The sequence below is a fragment of the Lissotriton helveticus genome, chromosome 3_2 (assembly GCF_964261635.1).
Source record: "Lissotriton helveticus chromosome 3_2, aLisHel1.1, whole genome shotgun sequence".
NCBI classification, from domain to species: Eukaryota; Metazoa; Chordata; class Amphibia; order Caudata; family Salamandridae; genus Lissotriton; species Lissotriton helveticus.
The window spans coordinates 184,682,351-184,696,657 of record NC_136062.1 but is presented as its reverse complement, the minus strand read 5'-3'; the positions used below and the strand labels follow the sequence as shown (position 1 = coordinate 184,696,657).

At 50.1% G+C, this 14,307-nt stretch overlaps 1 protein-coding gene across 2 annotated transcripts in view; it reads right to left on the bottom strand.

Moving 5' to 3' along the window:
• Positions 1-14,307, bottom strand: part of NR2E3 (nuclear receptor subfamily 2 group E member 3) — a 53,023-nt gene that overhangs the window by 16,760 nt on the left and 21,956 nt on the right. For both annotated transcript variants that reach the window (XM_078684624.1, XM_078684622.1), the window contains one exon: positions 3,157-3,260. In XM_078684624.1, the coding sequence (XP_078540750.1) occupies positions 3,157-3,260 (104 nt within the window). The remainder of the gene's footprint in view (positions 1-3,156; positions 3,261-14,307) is intronic.

Below are 14,307 nucleotides of genomic sequence, written 5' to 3'. Positions count from 1 at the left end.
TTTTAGAAGAGAAAAAATGTGGAACTAAATTTTGGGGTGGAAGGCGGGGGGTGGTGACAGGTAGTTGAAGAGACTGCATTATATCATATCAACCAATCGGCATTTGTAGAGCGCAGCACTGTAACCCCTGTGGGTATGTGGGCGTGGGGTGGAGGTCTAATTCGAAAAGCCTGGTCCTGACGAAATGGCGGGAAGAGGGAAGAAACAAGCAGAAAAAGGCAAAACAGAGGGCAGAAAAACAAGCGAGCAGAAGAGGCAAAAAACAGAGGGCAGAAGAACCATTAGAAAAGAGTAAACAGAGCACACGAGGGTAAAATAGAGGGCCCAAAAATGAGCAGTAAATGCCACGGGGCAGAAAAATGAACAGAAAATGCAAAACATGGCAGAAAAGCAGAAATGCAAAAGAGGGCAGAAAAACGAGCAAAAAAGGCAAAACAGAGCAGAAGAAGGACAAACAGAGGCCAGAAAAACGAGCAGGAAATGCAAAACCGAGGGCAGGAAGACAAGTAGAAAAAGCCACAACAGAGGGCAGAAAAATGAGCAGAAAAGGCATAACAGAGGGCAGACAAACGAGCAGACAAAGGCAACACAGAGGGCAGTAAAACAAGAAGAAAAGGCAAAACTGAGGGCAGAGAAACGAGCAGAGAAGACAAAACAGAGAAAGATATGAGCAGTGGAGGCACAAACAGAGAGTAAGAGATAGACAGGCAGCAGAGGGTAGTGGACGGTGGGAAAGCTGGACAGGAGAACTGTCGCACGGGGAGCTACACGAGGACTTCAGGGGTAGTGCGCCAATTGATGACACAAGGGTTGTGAGAATATCACACTTCAGATTTGTGGTTGGCTGTGGGTGTCCTGTGCATTAAAAAGACTAAAATATCAACGAGTTGGGGGGCCTTGTGATAATAACTTGGAGAGCTGTGCAGGGAGCTGTCATATTTTCTACGGATTGCCTTTATATAAAGGTGATTTTCCAGTTGTCAGCAGAGTTCTATTTCTTTGTGAAGGTCCATGACTGGAAGCTTGTAAATCTACCTACTCGGTTACTTGCAATATACTTTCAGAACGTGCACGTTTTTTAATCCTATGTATAAAATATATATAATACTGGCTGGACTTGTAAAAGTGATAAGTCTCCTTGGTATTATGATACTCTATAGCAACACGAACTAATTTCAAAGCAATATAGTATTTTGCGGTTCGAAAAGTGCGTATTTCTTTATCTTGAATGGAATAAACAGACTGTATGTAGTTCGTCTATTGCTGCATTGAAGTCAGGGACTGTATATCATATGTAAAATCATATATTATGACCTGTGGGCCAGGGGCCAAACAACTCAATTCCATTCCGATCGGTCAAGAGAAGTTGCACTCCATCAAATCATTCCCCTACTTAGGCATGGTCTTTGCTGCGAACGGCCTGTGGAGTGGGCATCTCGCCCACGCCACAGGCAAGTTCTCAAAGGCCATAAACTCAATCCTTTCTCTGCCACGGCCAAAGAGGTCAGAAACTACTAAGGCAATCGTGAAAATATACAGATTGCAATGTGTCCCAGTAGCAACCTATGGCGCTGAGATTTGGGGGACAGTGAAACCATCTAGCCTGCAGATAGAAGAAAACCGGTTATGTAGAAAACTTCTCGGAGCCCCAATCTCTTCATCCGGGTATATTTGCCATGCCGAACTTAATTTGCCTTACATAGCTGATTTTATTGCCACACGACCAGCATTATTTTGGCTGGCCATTTGGACCAATGACCGTGCTACTTTAACACAGGAAATTGTGTCTGAATGTCTAGCCTGTGACAAAGGCATGAGTATCCCGTGGCTCCGGGCGACAAAGGAAAGTCTAGATAGCATTGGCAAAACCCATCTTTTTAACGATCCCTCCCAGATCAAGAGCACAGATAAAAAGGATATACAAATTGAATTTTATGCCCTCTACAGGGAAAAGAGGATGGAGATAGAACTGCAAAAACAAACTGTCAAATTATATGTGAATAACATAAATAACGACTCATCTCCACAACAAATCCCTTTATATCTAAGACTTCCTATGACCAACTGGGAAAGATCGTTACTATATCGCTTAAGAGCTGGAATCATAAAATACTCACTCTGCTTCCCAATGGGCCACAGCACGACGAATTCTGGAAATGAGTTATGCCCCTGCCCTTGCGATGGATACAGTAGACAAAATGACTTACATTTCTTTTTTCATTGCAAATTTTTTATAAAATACATTAAGTGGTTTTTAGTCCCATATTTTAAAAAACAAAGACCAGTTTCTCTGACTCAATCTTATTCTATGCTTTTAAAATTAGAAAATGATGAACTGATTTTTCGTGTAAGTTCATTTCTGAAAGTCATCTTCTCTGCACGAAAATCAATGGAATCTCCATGAAATGTTCATGTGCCTTAAGTCCCCCATGCCGTTGCACTTTAGTAAATTGTACTGCACTTTAGCAACTGATTCACACTAATTGTTTACATTAATGCTTGGAAAACATCTGCGGTTTTTAACTATTTGTGGAAATCGCGTAATTATTTTAAAAATGTATTTTTATGTAAATGTGCGGCTTTTATGGATTTCTTGTAATCCGAATAAAGTATTTTTGAATTGAATTGAATTGTATATCGGCAGGTTTAAAGAAAAATATAGCTATTTTACAAGTTGAGGCATGTTTGACAGAGGCTTACGCGTTAGAACATAATTTCCCAGGGAGACCAGTGCTGGTCACTTCACAAGAGTGCATACTTCCTGAATATTCAGGGCAGGAGTGTGGGGCATAACTATGGATGAAGTCTGGTTTCACTCAAACTCCTGCCTGGTCTGGACTCAGTCAGAGTCCTCCTGACGTCTGTTCTCACAAAAAGTCCTGCCAAAGTCTCCCTTCTTCATCCATGGGCGTCCCAAAGTGTAGCCCAACAAGCTCATCCTAAAATGTGTCCTTACACATATCCGCCCACTTGCTGAGGTTCACACGCATACCAACTGCGTTGGTATGTTCCTGAATCTGTCTTTTCAACTCAATTGGCTAAAGACTGGACTCTCCGAGACACACTCAGATTTGAATCAAATAGCCTTGTGCCCCCATCAGATGACGCCCACATGCATTCCATGACCCCCATGGTTTCCGTAGAGCCCCCTCTTACCATCCTTGTTCATGCCTGCCTGGAGGCACTTCTTCAACCTGCAGGCTTGGCACTGGTTTCTGTGAGCTTTATCCACCGGGCACAACCCTGTACCAGCCTGGCACCTGAGAGAAAACACAAGCCCTTGTTAGTTAATGTCAGCCCAGGAGATAAGGGGACAGGGTCAGGCCGTTAAGAGAAGTCAATATGAGGTAAAGGATGAGAAAAGACTGAAGGAATCTGAGGAACCAGAGAATAGGACTTAGAGGACTGAAGCTGGAAAAGAGAGAAAAATATATAAAGAGGAAACTTGGGGAGAAAAACGTGATGAGCAGAGGAGAGGCCAGGGTGCCAAAGAGCACAAGTGTACACCGTATAAGAGAATACATCAGTAAAGAAGCAAACCGAGACCCAGTTAGGTTCCTTACACACCGGCCATTCCTGTAGTCCAAGTGTTCATAACATAAAATGAAAACCATGATCAGGTAATCAGCAGTGAGAACAACCTATTGGGCAATAACTACTTCTAAACAAAAAATACTTCAATCACACCTATGATGAAGTTGCTTTTGTACAACCATGAGAAGTTGTAGCAGAAGTCACTTTTTATTTACAAGAACCGACTGACAATACTCTTATGGCTAGCACATTGTGTATATGCTTAGCAGATACAGCCTAATAACTTAATATGTTGTATTGGAGATTCTTTTTAGGTCTCGCCTGTCGATGCGCATGCGCATCGAGCTTGCGAGCCTATTGCGGCTTAAACAACCTTTAACTAAGAAGCAAGGAATCGTGGCGATTCCTTGCAGTGCCCGTGACTTTTAAGCTCAATGCGCATGTGCATTGAGCTTAAAAGCGCGTGCACATCAGTTCCCTCAGCCGCAATCGCCGTCTGTTCCCTCAGCCGCATTCCTCCCGACACCTTTTGAAGTGAAGCTTAGCTTCACTTCAAAGGCCCCGGCTTCTTCACACCCACATGCCGCTCTCCCCGCTCCGCCCCCTCCCCTGCCCGCCGTGTGCATTTCTCCTCCACCCCCTCCCCACAGCAATGCCCTCCGTCTTGTTTGTTAATTTCCTCCAACTGCCCATCTCCTTTCAATACGTTTCCATTTAATCGCCTACCTCTCGATGTCCCTCATCCTCATCTCAACTCATCTATCACTCCAGCTATCTCCTCTTACACGTTATACGAATATCTCTCTCTTCACCTCCGTCCCACGTTCTCTCATCTCTCTTCCTTTCACCCTCTAATCACGATCGTCTATTCTGTTGCTCTCCCCTCGCTAGCCCTCTCCCCCACCTATTAATCTTTTCTGTTTTCTACACATTTTCACCCTCTTACGTCTTCCTTTTCTCCCTCGTGCTTCCTTCATCTTTCCTTCTCTAACCATTTTCCTCGTCCGCCTCCCGCCATCTCTATACACCTCTCCCCTTCTGTGACCGTCACTCTCCTTCCCTGCATCTCCGTCGCTCTAAGCACCCCTATATCTCAGCCCTCTTACCCCCGTCGCACCTATTTAATCTCTAACTTCTGTCATGTATCCCCAGTACCCATCTACTCCTGTTGGGTCACCTCGTGCTCTTCTCCTCTGTCCCACATGTCCTTTCATTTTCCCTCTCGCAATCCCATTTTACAGCTGCTCTTCTGATGTGTTCTCTCCATTGCTGCATGTTTCCTCTTTCTACTTTTTCCTATTGTCTGTTTCCCTACCCTCGCTCTCCCCAGCCCCCGCCTCCATTTGTCTCCGCTCACTCTCTATCCATTTCTCTGCACGTTTCCATCTCCCGGTTAAATAATATTTTATTGGCAAGACAAATCAGCTAGACATTCACGGAAGAGAACAGGACGAGCTGCCAGCCCTCCAGCCATCGACCCTGTTCAATATGCCCTGTTCAGTGACGAGGGAAGGCACATGCTGAGGTGCCATTTCTGACAGGGTGGAAATAAGCCGTTCTGCAGGCCTGTGCGCGTTTCCCTCAGGGGAAAGAGTCCGAGTTTTTGTGCCGCGCTATGTTGCCGTTTGTGGGAGACGTTCGCTTGCTGTGGAGCACGATGCCATGGTGTAAATCTACATGATGTCACCTCGTCCTTCCGAATCCCCCCCCTCACCAGTTTCTCACAACTCAGGGATAGTCGTAGAAATTGAGTTCAAGGGGTACCCCAGCCTGTCCCAGCCTCCCCCTGCAGGAGCCTGCGCTACGCCCCTGGCTCCATACGATTTTTTTGCTACTCGCAATCACTCACCCTCACTCACCCTCACCCTCACTCACCCTCACTCACCCTCACTCACCCTCACTCACCCTCACCCACACTCACCCTCACCCTCACTCACCCTCAACGCCTCAACCTCACTCACTCTCAACCCCTCACCCTCACTCACCCTCAACACCTCACCCTCACCCTCACTCACCCTCAACCGTTCACCCTCAACCCCTCACTCACCCTCACTCTCACTCACCCTCACTTACCCTCAACTCCTCTGCCTCACCCTCACTCACCCTCACTTACCCTCAACCCCTCAGCCTCACCCTCACTCACCCTCACTCACCCTCAACCCCTCACCCTCACTCACCCTCACCCTCACTCACCCTCAACCCCTCACACTCACTCACCCTCACCCTCACTCACCCTCAACTCCTCACCCTCACTCACCCTCAACACCTCACCCTCACCCTCACTCACCCTCCCCCTCCCTCAACCCCTCACCCTCACTCACCCTCATCCCCTCAGCCTCACCCTCACTCACCCTCGCCCTCACTCACCCTCACTCACCCTCACCCTCACTCACCCTCACTCACACTCACTCACCCTCACTCACCCCCACCCTCACTCACACTCACTCACCCTCACTCACCCTCACTCACCCTCACCCACACTCACCCTCACCCACACTCACCCTCACTCACCCTCAACACCTCACCCTCACTCACCCTCAACCCCTCACCCTCACCCTCACCCTCAATCAGCCTCAACCCCTTACCCTCAATCACCCTCACCCTCACTCAGCCTCAACCCCTCACCCTCACTCACCCTCAACCCCTCATCCTCACTCACCCTCAACCCCTCACCCTCACTCACCCTCAACCCCTCACCCTCACTCACCCTCACTCAGCCTCACCCTCACTCACCCTCACTCACCCTCACCCTCACCCTCACTCACCCTCACTCACCCTCACTCACCCTCACTCACCCTCACCCACACTCACCCTCACCCTCACTCACCCTCAACGCCTCACCCTCACTCACTCTCAACCCCTCACCCTCACTCACCCTCAACACCTCACCCTCACCCTCACTCACCCTCAACCGTTCACCCTCAACCCCTCACTCACCCTCACTCTCACTCACCCTCACTTACCCTCAACCCCTCAGCCTCACCTTCACTCACCCTCACTTACCCTCAACCCCTCAGCCTCACCCTCACTCACCCTCACCCTCACCCTCACTCACCCTCAACCCCTCACCCTCACTCATCCTCACCCTCACTCACCCACAACCCCTCACACTCACTCACCCTCACCCTCACTCACCCTCAACTCCTCACCCTCACTCACCCTCAACACCTCAGCCTCACCCTCACTCACCCTCAACACCTCACCCTCACTCACCCTCACTCACCCTCAACCCCTCACCCTCAACACCTCACCCTCATCCCCTCACCCTCACTCACCCTCACAACACATATTGTGTTACAATAGGTGTCACATTTGCGGAAGATAAAACTATCTAGAGATGTAGCATAACGACCAGAGCTGCCATATAAGTCACGTAAATACTAAACATGTTGCATTCCAAATGCTATAGGTGTCACATTTGCAAAAGTTATAACTATTGGCATTGTAAATGACAAAGCCATCAATATAACATCGCAAAAAAAAAAAATTATGTCATTTACAAGACCAATAACTACAACTTTTCTAATGCGATACTTATTGCATTCCAACACCACTCACACACGCAACGCCACTCACACACGCAACGCCACTCACACACGCAACGCCACTCACACACGCAACGCCACTCACACACGCAACGCCACTCACACACGCAACGCCACTCACACACGCCACTCATCCACGCAACGCCACTCACACACGCAACGCCACTCACACACGCAACGCCACTCACACACGCTACGCCACTCACATACGCAACGCCACTCACACACGCAACGCCACTCACACACGCAACGCCACTCACACACGCCACTCATCCACGCAACCCCACTCATCCACGCAACGCTACTGATCCACGCAACGCCACTCTTCCATTTGCAAAAAGAAAAATGTCTAACTATTCTATTGCGAGACCTATTGCATTTCCAATGCTTGTTAACTGTGGTGCTCTTTTTTTTTACTATTGGCGCAGCTTACTTTCGTGATGGCTTCTCTTTCCACCCTGGCCTGCCCACAGCTAACAATTGTGTGATAAACGCCACATAGCTTCTGTGAAGAGGCGAAGTGATCCTTAGATGGTGGTGTACGCCGGGGGTACACCGTGTACCCCTGGGATTGCAACATGATGGTTGTATCTGTTCAGCTACTTACTGAGCACGACGTTTGCAGTGATTCCTATCTTTGAAGATAATTGTTTTTATAGAACTTGCTGATTAGGGAATCTACATTCCTAGAAGTCATCTGTTTTTTAGGTTTCGACTTTTGGCGAGGGGCGAAGCCCCTCCCAGTCGAAATCTTTTGTTTTTAGTAGTGATGTTAGAACCGCCTCTGCCTCTCATTGGCTAGCTCCATAAATAGAGGCTAGCCATTGGGAGGCAGAGGCTGTCAATCGCGCTTTCTCTCGAAAACGCGATTCGGGGGCGTTTCTGGTGCTTTTTTTAAGCCCCGCCCCTTTGTCCCGGGCCGCGCTGCGATTGGCTGCCGGCCCGGGACACCCCCGTGACGTCATTCCCGGGCCGCGCTGTGATTGGCTGCCGGCCCGGGACACCCCCGTGACGTCAGCCAATCACAGCGCGGCCCGGGACCTGACTTGTTGGTGATTGGAACGCACCGGAGCGACTGGGCACGGGAGCGACGGGACGTGGGTGGTGTTTGTCAGCAGGGCAGCCACGGATGGGCTGTGTCTCCCTGGCTAGGAAGCCGCGCACGGAGCTCTGAGCCCGCCCCGCTGGGGGCTTTGGAGGAAGGAGCGGGCAGCACCGAGGGCAGGAGGCTGGCGAAGGGACGGTGCCCGCCAGCAGCATGGGTAAGAGCACCGCCGGGAGACGGGAGCGGATGTATATTCGGAATATAGGAAAATGTCGCGCAGTCATTGGGTTCAGAGCACAGGCAGAGTTAACTGATGGTTTCAACTCTATAAAATCGCAATAAAAAAATAAATAATAGAACAAGAGAGGATGACTTAAAAAGCACAGTTAGTGGGGGTTTGAAGATGCAACTTTGGAGGGAGCCTCGGATTTGGGAAGGATACATCTGATTCTATCGGGGTGTGGACCGGAGCCCGGGAGAGGTGGCTCAAACCCTGGAGAAGGTTAGAAGAGAGCATAGACTGGGTGGGTCAGCAGATGGGTGTGGATTTGGCCGGAGCCTTGCTCCATGTGTGGTATTTAGCCCTTGAACTTTCGATGCTGATCTCGTCTATAGGGGAGGGAGGGGCGTTAGATGTCAGTGAAGAGTAATCTGGAATGATACTCCTGATGGGATTCAGGGCTGGGCGGACCAGAGCTTTTTAGTGCGAGTTAATCTTTCTTTGGGGAGGGGCCATGAGCTGGAAAGGAGATAAGCTGAGAGTAATAACGGGGGTAGTAAGTAAGGATGAAGTATTTCCTCCGTGCCTACTGGCCTCCTGTTAAGTGCTGTTTGTTTACCCACAGTAAAGGTTCCCGATGGTGTTCTCGGCCTGCCTCGCCGCTCTCCCATCCATCCACCCGCACATGTCTCCCGGGGACCGGCTGTGATTACGTGGAGCTCGCTGCCTCGCTCAGTTCAGGCTTTTCTCCAAGCGCACTTTTCTCACCGTGAAATTTCTTCAGTTTTGCCTGCACACTTGATAACATGAGTACGTGTAAACAGAAACTTCCACAGATAGGCGCCCGCTAATGGGTAACATACAAGAATACAATTATTCACTCCCACTGACAGTTGGGAGTGAATAATTGCAGTCTTGGCAAACAAGGGGTTGCTCTCTTGTTAGCCCACTCTGAATAGTTCAAGCGTGATGTCTGTTTGTCATTTGTGGCGTGGCTCCCAACTGCCTGCGACCCAAACAGTATCCTGTACCACAGTCCCAGGCAGAACACACACAATTGAGTTGCTCCGAAATTTGTCAGGTTATGTATATATTCACATCGATCTAACCTTCACTAATCGCACATAGGAGAGACCACGGTGTGTGTTTGCGCAGAAAAGTAATGCCGCACGCGTGGCTCTGTAGAAAACACCAATCAACAGTCACTATACTTAAGTGATGTGCTTTCAATCGGGTTTCTAAATTCACCTAAAGACAGCTTCAGGCGAGAGTAACGTTTTCAGCTGCAGTGCATGTATTGTATTGTAATTGCATTTATATAGCGCTTACTACCCCTGACGAGGCGTCGAAGCACTTGTGTATGTAGTAGCATTTGGACGTTTTTTAATATATCACAAGCCGGGAAAAAAAAGCTGCTTCTAGGGAGGTAGGCGACGTTCTCAGTGCTTGCTGACACATAAAATGAGCAGATGACGCGGTAATCTTACACCTGGCCCCAGAGAAGAAGGCTGGTGTGAGTTTCGGCCTGCAGAAGCCAGAGGCGCCTGTCCTTGGCAAACAGTGCTGTCTCTCCAGCGGCTCACTTCCTGGCCGACTAGACCGCTGAGAGCACGTTGAAACAATGCCCGCTGTCCCAGCCAGAATGTACTGCGAGAGAGCATGGATTAATTATCTACATAAGACCGACTCAAACAAATTGCCTTGATGGAGACTGGCTTGAAGTTATTCATCGACATGATCGCTCTCCCAGCTTAGATGAAAAAAACAAAATGCGTGGGGTTTGAAGGGCCAAAAAAAGATGCAAAATGTGGATTTTAAAGGACTAAAAACTGACTTTAAGCAAATTCCTTTTTTGTAGTCTTTACTTTCCGTTTAACTGTACAGCAATAACAGAAAACGAAATAGTTAGCTTTACAGTTTTGTTCTTACTATGTAAATAGCAGTGACATTACTTGATCCTACCTCAAAATAGCGTCTACACTCCTGTGGAGCGGAAAGCTGCGTGTGTTGTTGCACAGTGCAATGAAGTTGGTTTGTTGACAGTCTGTTCTTTAATCATCTCAGGACGTTCAATCTAAACACAATCTTTCTCTGAACTTTAATGATAAATCTTTCACAGTCTCTTATTTCACTAAAGGTTATTAGATTCTTCGGAGGGCAACTACTTCTGAAATCTCTCCGTTGGTTTAGAGCACTGCGGCGTTATTCCGAAAATCCCACGCTGTGAATGCCTTTTGTGCATCGAGTATCAAACTGAGGCTACCTTCCGTGTTTATCACTGCTGGCTGTCTTTATTGTATTCGGATTATTCTGCAACTCCACCTCAGAATGGGCACGCAGATTACACAGTAGACATTGGAGCAAACACAATGCAGGGCTTTGGTGCCGAAAAAGATGCAAGAGTTACTGCTCGCCCACAGCAGGCTTAAAGGGCCCTTTTTGGGTAGAGCAATAACAAAAGTTCTTTACCCACTACAGCATCACTAACAATCACCAGCAAGAAGTTTGAAAAGGGGGGGCCCTCGGCCCCCCCGCACGCATGGCGGCGCGGCGACCGCCTCACCCCCTCTCCCCGCGGGTCCTTCGACGGTGGGGGCGTGCCCTGGGGGCGCGGCCCACCGCCGATTGGCCGGCGCCCCTCCTGACCCGGAATCAATGGACTGGTTCCGGGTCGGGGGGGGCGGGCGTGAGGAGGGGCCACCCGGCCCCTCGGGAATAAGAAGTAGGGAGCGCCCAGGAGACTCCCTTGTCCCTGGACGCTCCCTCGCTGAACGTTGTGCCCCGCGTTCGGGGCTTCTTTGTTTTGTTAAAATTCTGCTTCCCTTTTTCAGGTTCGCTGTTTTGACCATCGTGAGGAGATCGGGAGCGGTGGAGAGTGCGGTTCGGTGTCCTGAACGAGCCGCGTCGCCGGGTTGGTGTGCTGCACGAGCTGCGTCGCCGGTGGGGTATTTTGCCTGGTGATCGCAGGTGGAGGAAACCGCTACTGGATTCTGTTTCTCGGCTGCACGGCGAGGTCGCGTTCATCAGGCGAACGGGGAGCGGCCGGTGTTTTTTCCCTTTTATCGTTCCAGGTTATCAGGGGTTATCGAGGCCAGCCGCGTGGAGCCAGCCGCGTCAGGAGATCGTCGTCTGCAAGAGGGCGTGAGGCGGCAACTGCCGAGAAGGGGTCCGCGTTACAATTAACTGTGCGTCACCGGGTAGTGTCCTCGGCGACCAGACAAGGTAATTGGGGGCGCGAAGGGCTGGGTCGAGCAGCGGGCCGGCTGCTACATACCGCGCTAGGGTCGGGGGGGTGCTCCGGTAATCGGGGACGGCCCAACACAGTGTCCTACCGAGGAATTACACGCTGTACAAAGGATTACTGGACTACACAATCAATTTAAACGGCAAAATAAGGCCGGAGGGAGCTAAGTTTGGAAGCATAGCGAGAGTGGGAGCGAATTGCGCCGGGAAATTGGCGCGCACTCCAGCGAACGGCTAATAAGGCCGGGGTGGGGCAATTTTGAAATTGAACAAGAGCAGAGGATACTCGAGCACGTAATTGTTTACTACTGCACAGTATTTAATGTGGTAATTGTCAGTCCACGAATGGTATAAAAGCAAGGTGACATTTATTGAAAGTGTTTTCACTACTATATGGTATTAACTGGTATGTGAATTGTTGTTCAAACATACAAACGTGGCATTGCTTCAAGTGTTGGTCACTATTGTGGGGTATTAATTAGTCAATAACTTGTTGTTCGAGTAGTTGCACAAAAGCGCACAATAAAGGGGCTCAGGAGTGTACCGGTCGGTTGCATAAGTATAATTTAAGGCCATTGATACAAGGAGTTTTTAGTGCCGCACAGCAACTGTGAGGTTACAAGGGAGGGTTCAACCGTCCGCTGTATTTAAGGTGGGTTTCCAACTGCTTTATTACACGGTATTAATACTTGTTTTCAATTCCAGGCAACCTTAACTACATTATTGGCACATTTCAGCAGACGGTGCACACAACGTGGTGAGGGCTGTGACCGCAGACCACCGTCGTCGACGAGGATACAGGAGGGGTCGGTAAGAGGGGTACGGGGGGCTAGCATTCATAGCTCCTGGTGGCCGCCGGGTGGGTCTACATTAGGTTTACTCACCCCCTTACATAAGCGGACAAGCCGCTAGTGTTGCGGTCGCCGTTGCATGGTGCTGAAAGCCCCCTGGTGACCCTCCATCTGAAAGGTACACACAGCTGACCTGTTGGGAATTAAGTAGGCAGCGGGTGTTTTTGGGGGGGGTTAGCATCATGCCAGGTCCAAGGGGTGGAAAAAAGGGGTCCAACATGGAGGCTATGATGCGGGCTATGATGCGGGAGATGAGTGACATTAAACAACAGCTGGGACAAATTAAGGAGCGGGAAGCCCGGCTGGAGGATAGAGATGGCGAGGCACCGGGCCCGTCCGGGAGACCGGTCCGCAAGAGGGTGGCACCAGTGCCAAGAGGGGAATTTGTCACCCCGCAAGGGAAACCTAGGTCCAAAAGACCCAAGGAGGCGGTACCCACCCCAGGCCCAGGGGATACGTTACCCGCCGCACCGCCCGCGGTGGTCCCACCCCCGCATGTGCCTACACCCATTGCCCCTGGGGTGCCGGTGCCGGCAGGTCAACCAGTAGACGCTGGGGCTGCTTCCGCACCGGTGCCCACAATCCCGGGTACAGGCGGGCCGCACCCGACGCCCGCTCTGCCAGCTGTGCCAGGACCACTGGGCATAACCCCAGTGGTACCTGTTGTCCCGGGGGGTAACGTAGATTCAATGCCACCCGAATTGTTATCTCAGTTAACGGCCATGATGCCATGGCTCCAAAAAGGAGGAGCCTTCCCGAATTCTGCAGACCATGCGGCAGAGGCGGCAAGGTTCGTTGAAAAAATCAGATCGGCACCGATCGCCGACAGTGTTGCATTGCCAATTTCTTCTCCCCTTGCAGGTCCAAGTGTTCCCCAGCTGGACGGAGTACAAGGGCAGCCGCCCCCGGTGCCCGCGCTTGGTAAGGAAGTGGCATTGCCGCTCTTGGGGGACGGTGTAGTACCTTCCAGGAGCGAAAATCTAGCTCAACATGTGTCTTTAGCTGTTAAAGAAATGATTTGGGCTGATAAATACGTGTACATTTATTCTTTATTATTGGATAATAGGGAAATGGAGCAGGCGAAAGCACTGAAAGAGTGGATGCTCCCAAGTGAATGGAGGGCGCAGTGCACTAGATTCAGGGTTGAGGAAAATCTCAATAATTGGATGCAAGCATGGGCCGTTTTCACTGCAGTTAAGGCTGAGCGTCCTCCAGATCTGCAGGCTGCATTGGCTTGCTACTCGAGCAGGATTGTGGGGTGGAGTCAGCAGTATTCTGGGGAAGCATGGAAGGGTTATGATGTAAATTTTAGGAAGGCATTGGAATTCAATAGAGCATTACCATGGGACTCGGTAGATTCCATGGCCTGGCACAAACAGTTCTCTGACACTGCACCTCCCCCTCAGTTCGGTGCGGGCAGGGTGTTCACTAGACCGCAGCAGCCCTTTCGGCCCCCCCAAACGAGTGAAGTACCTGGGAAATTTAGGGCAGGTGGGCCAGAGAAGAAAGGAGTGTGCTGGGATTTTAATAAGCGTACCTGCACAAGGGCCGCGTGTAAGTTTAGGCATGCATGTGCCTCCTGTGGGCACCCCTCTCATCCAGAATCTACCTGTAGGTCCAAGCAAGGTAACACGGGACAGAGGGGTAGGGGAAAGCCACTATAAGTCAGACACGTCACGCCCCCCCACTCCAGTGGATGTGGTGGCAATGATTCCATTCTTGAACAGATACCCTGACCACAAAGCGGCCACCCTACTCCAGGAAGGTTTTTCTAAAGGTTTTAGGATCCCGGCCGGGGGATACACAGGCAGTGCGCACTGTAGAAATCAATTATCAGTCACACAGAATCCGGCTGTTGTGGCTGCCAAA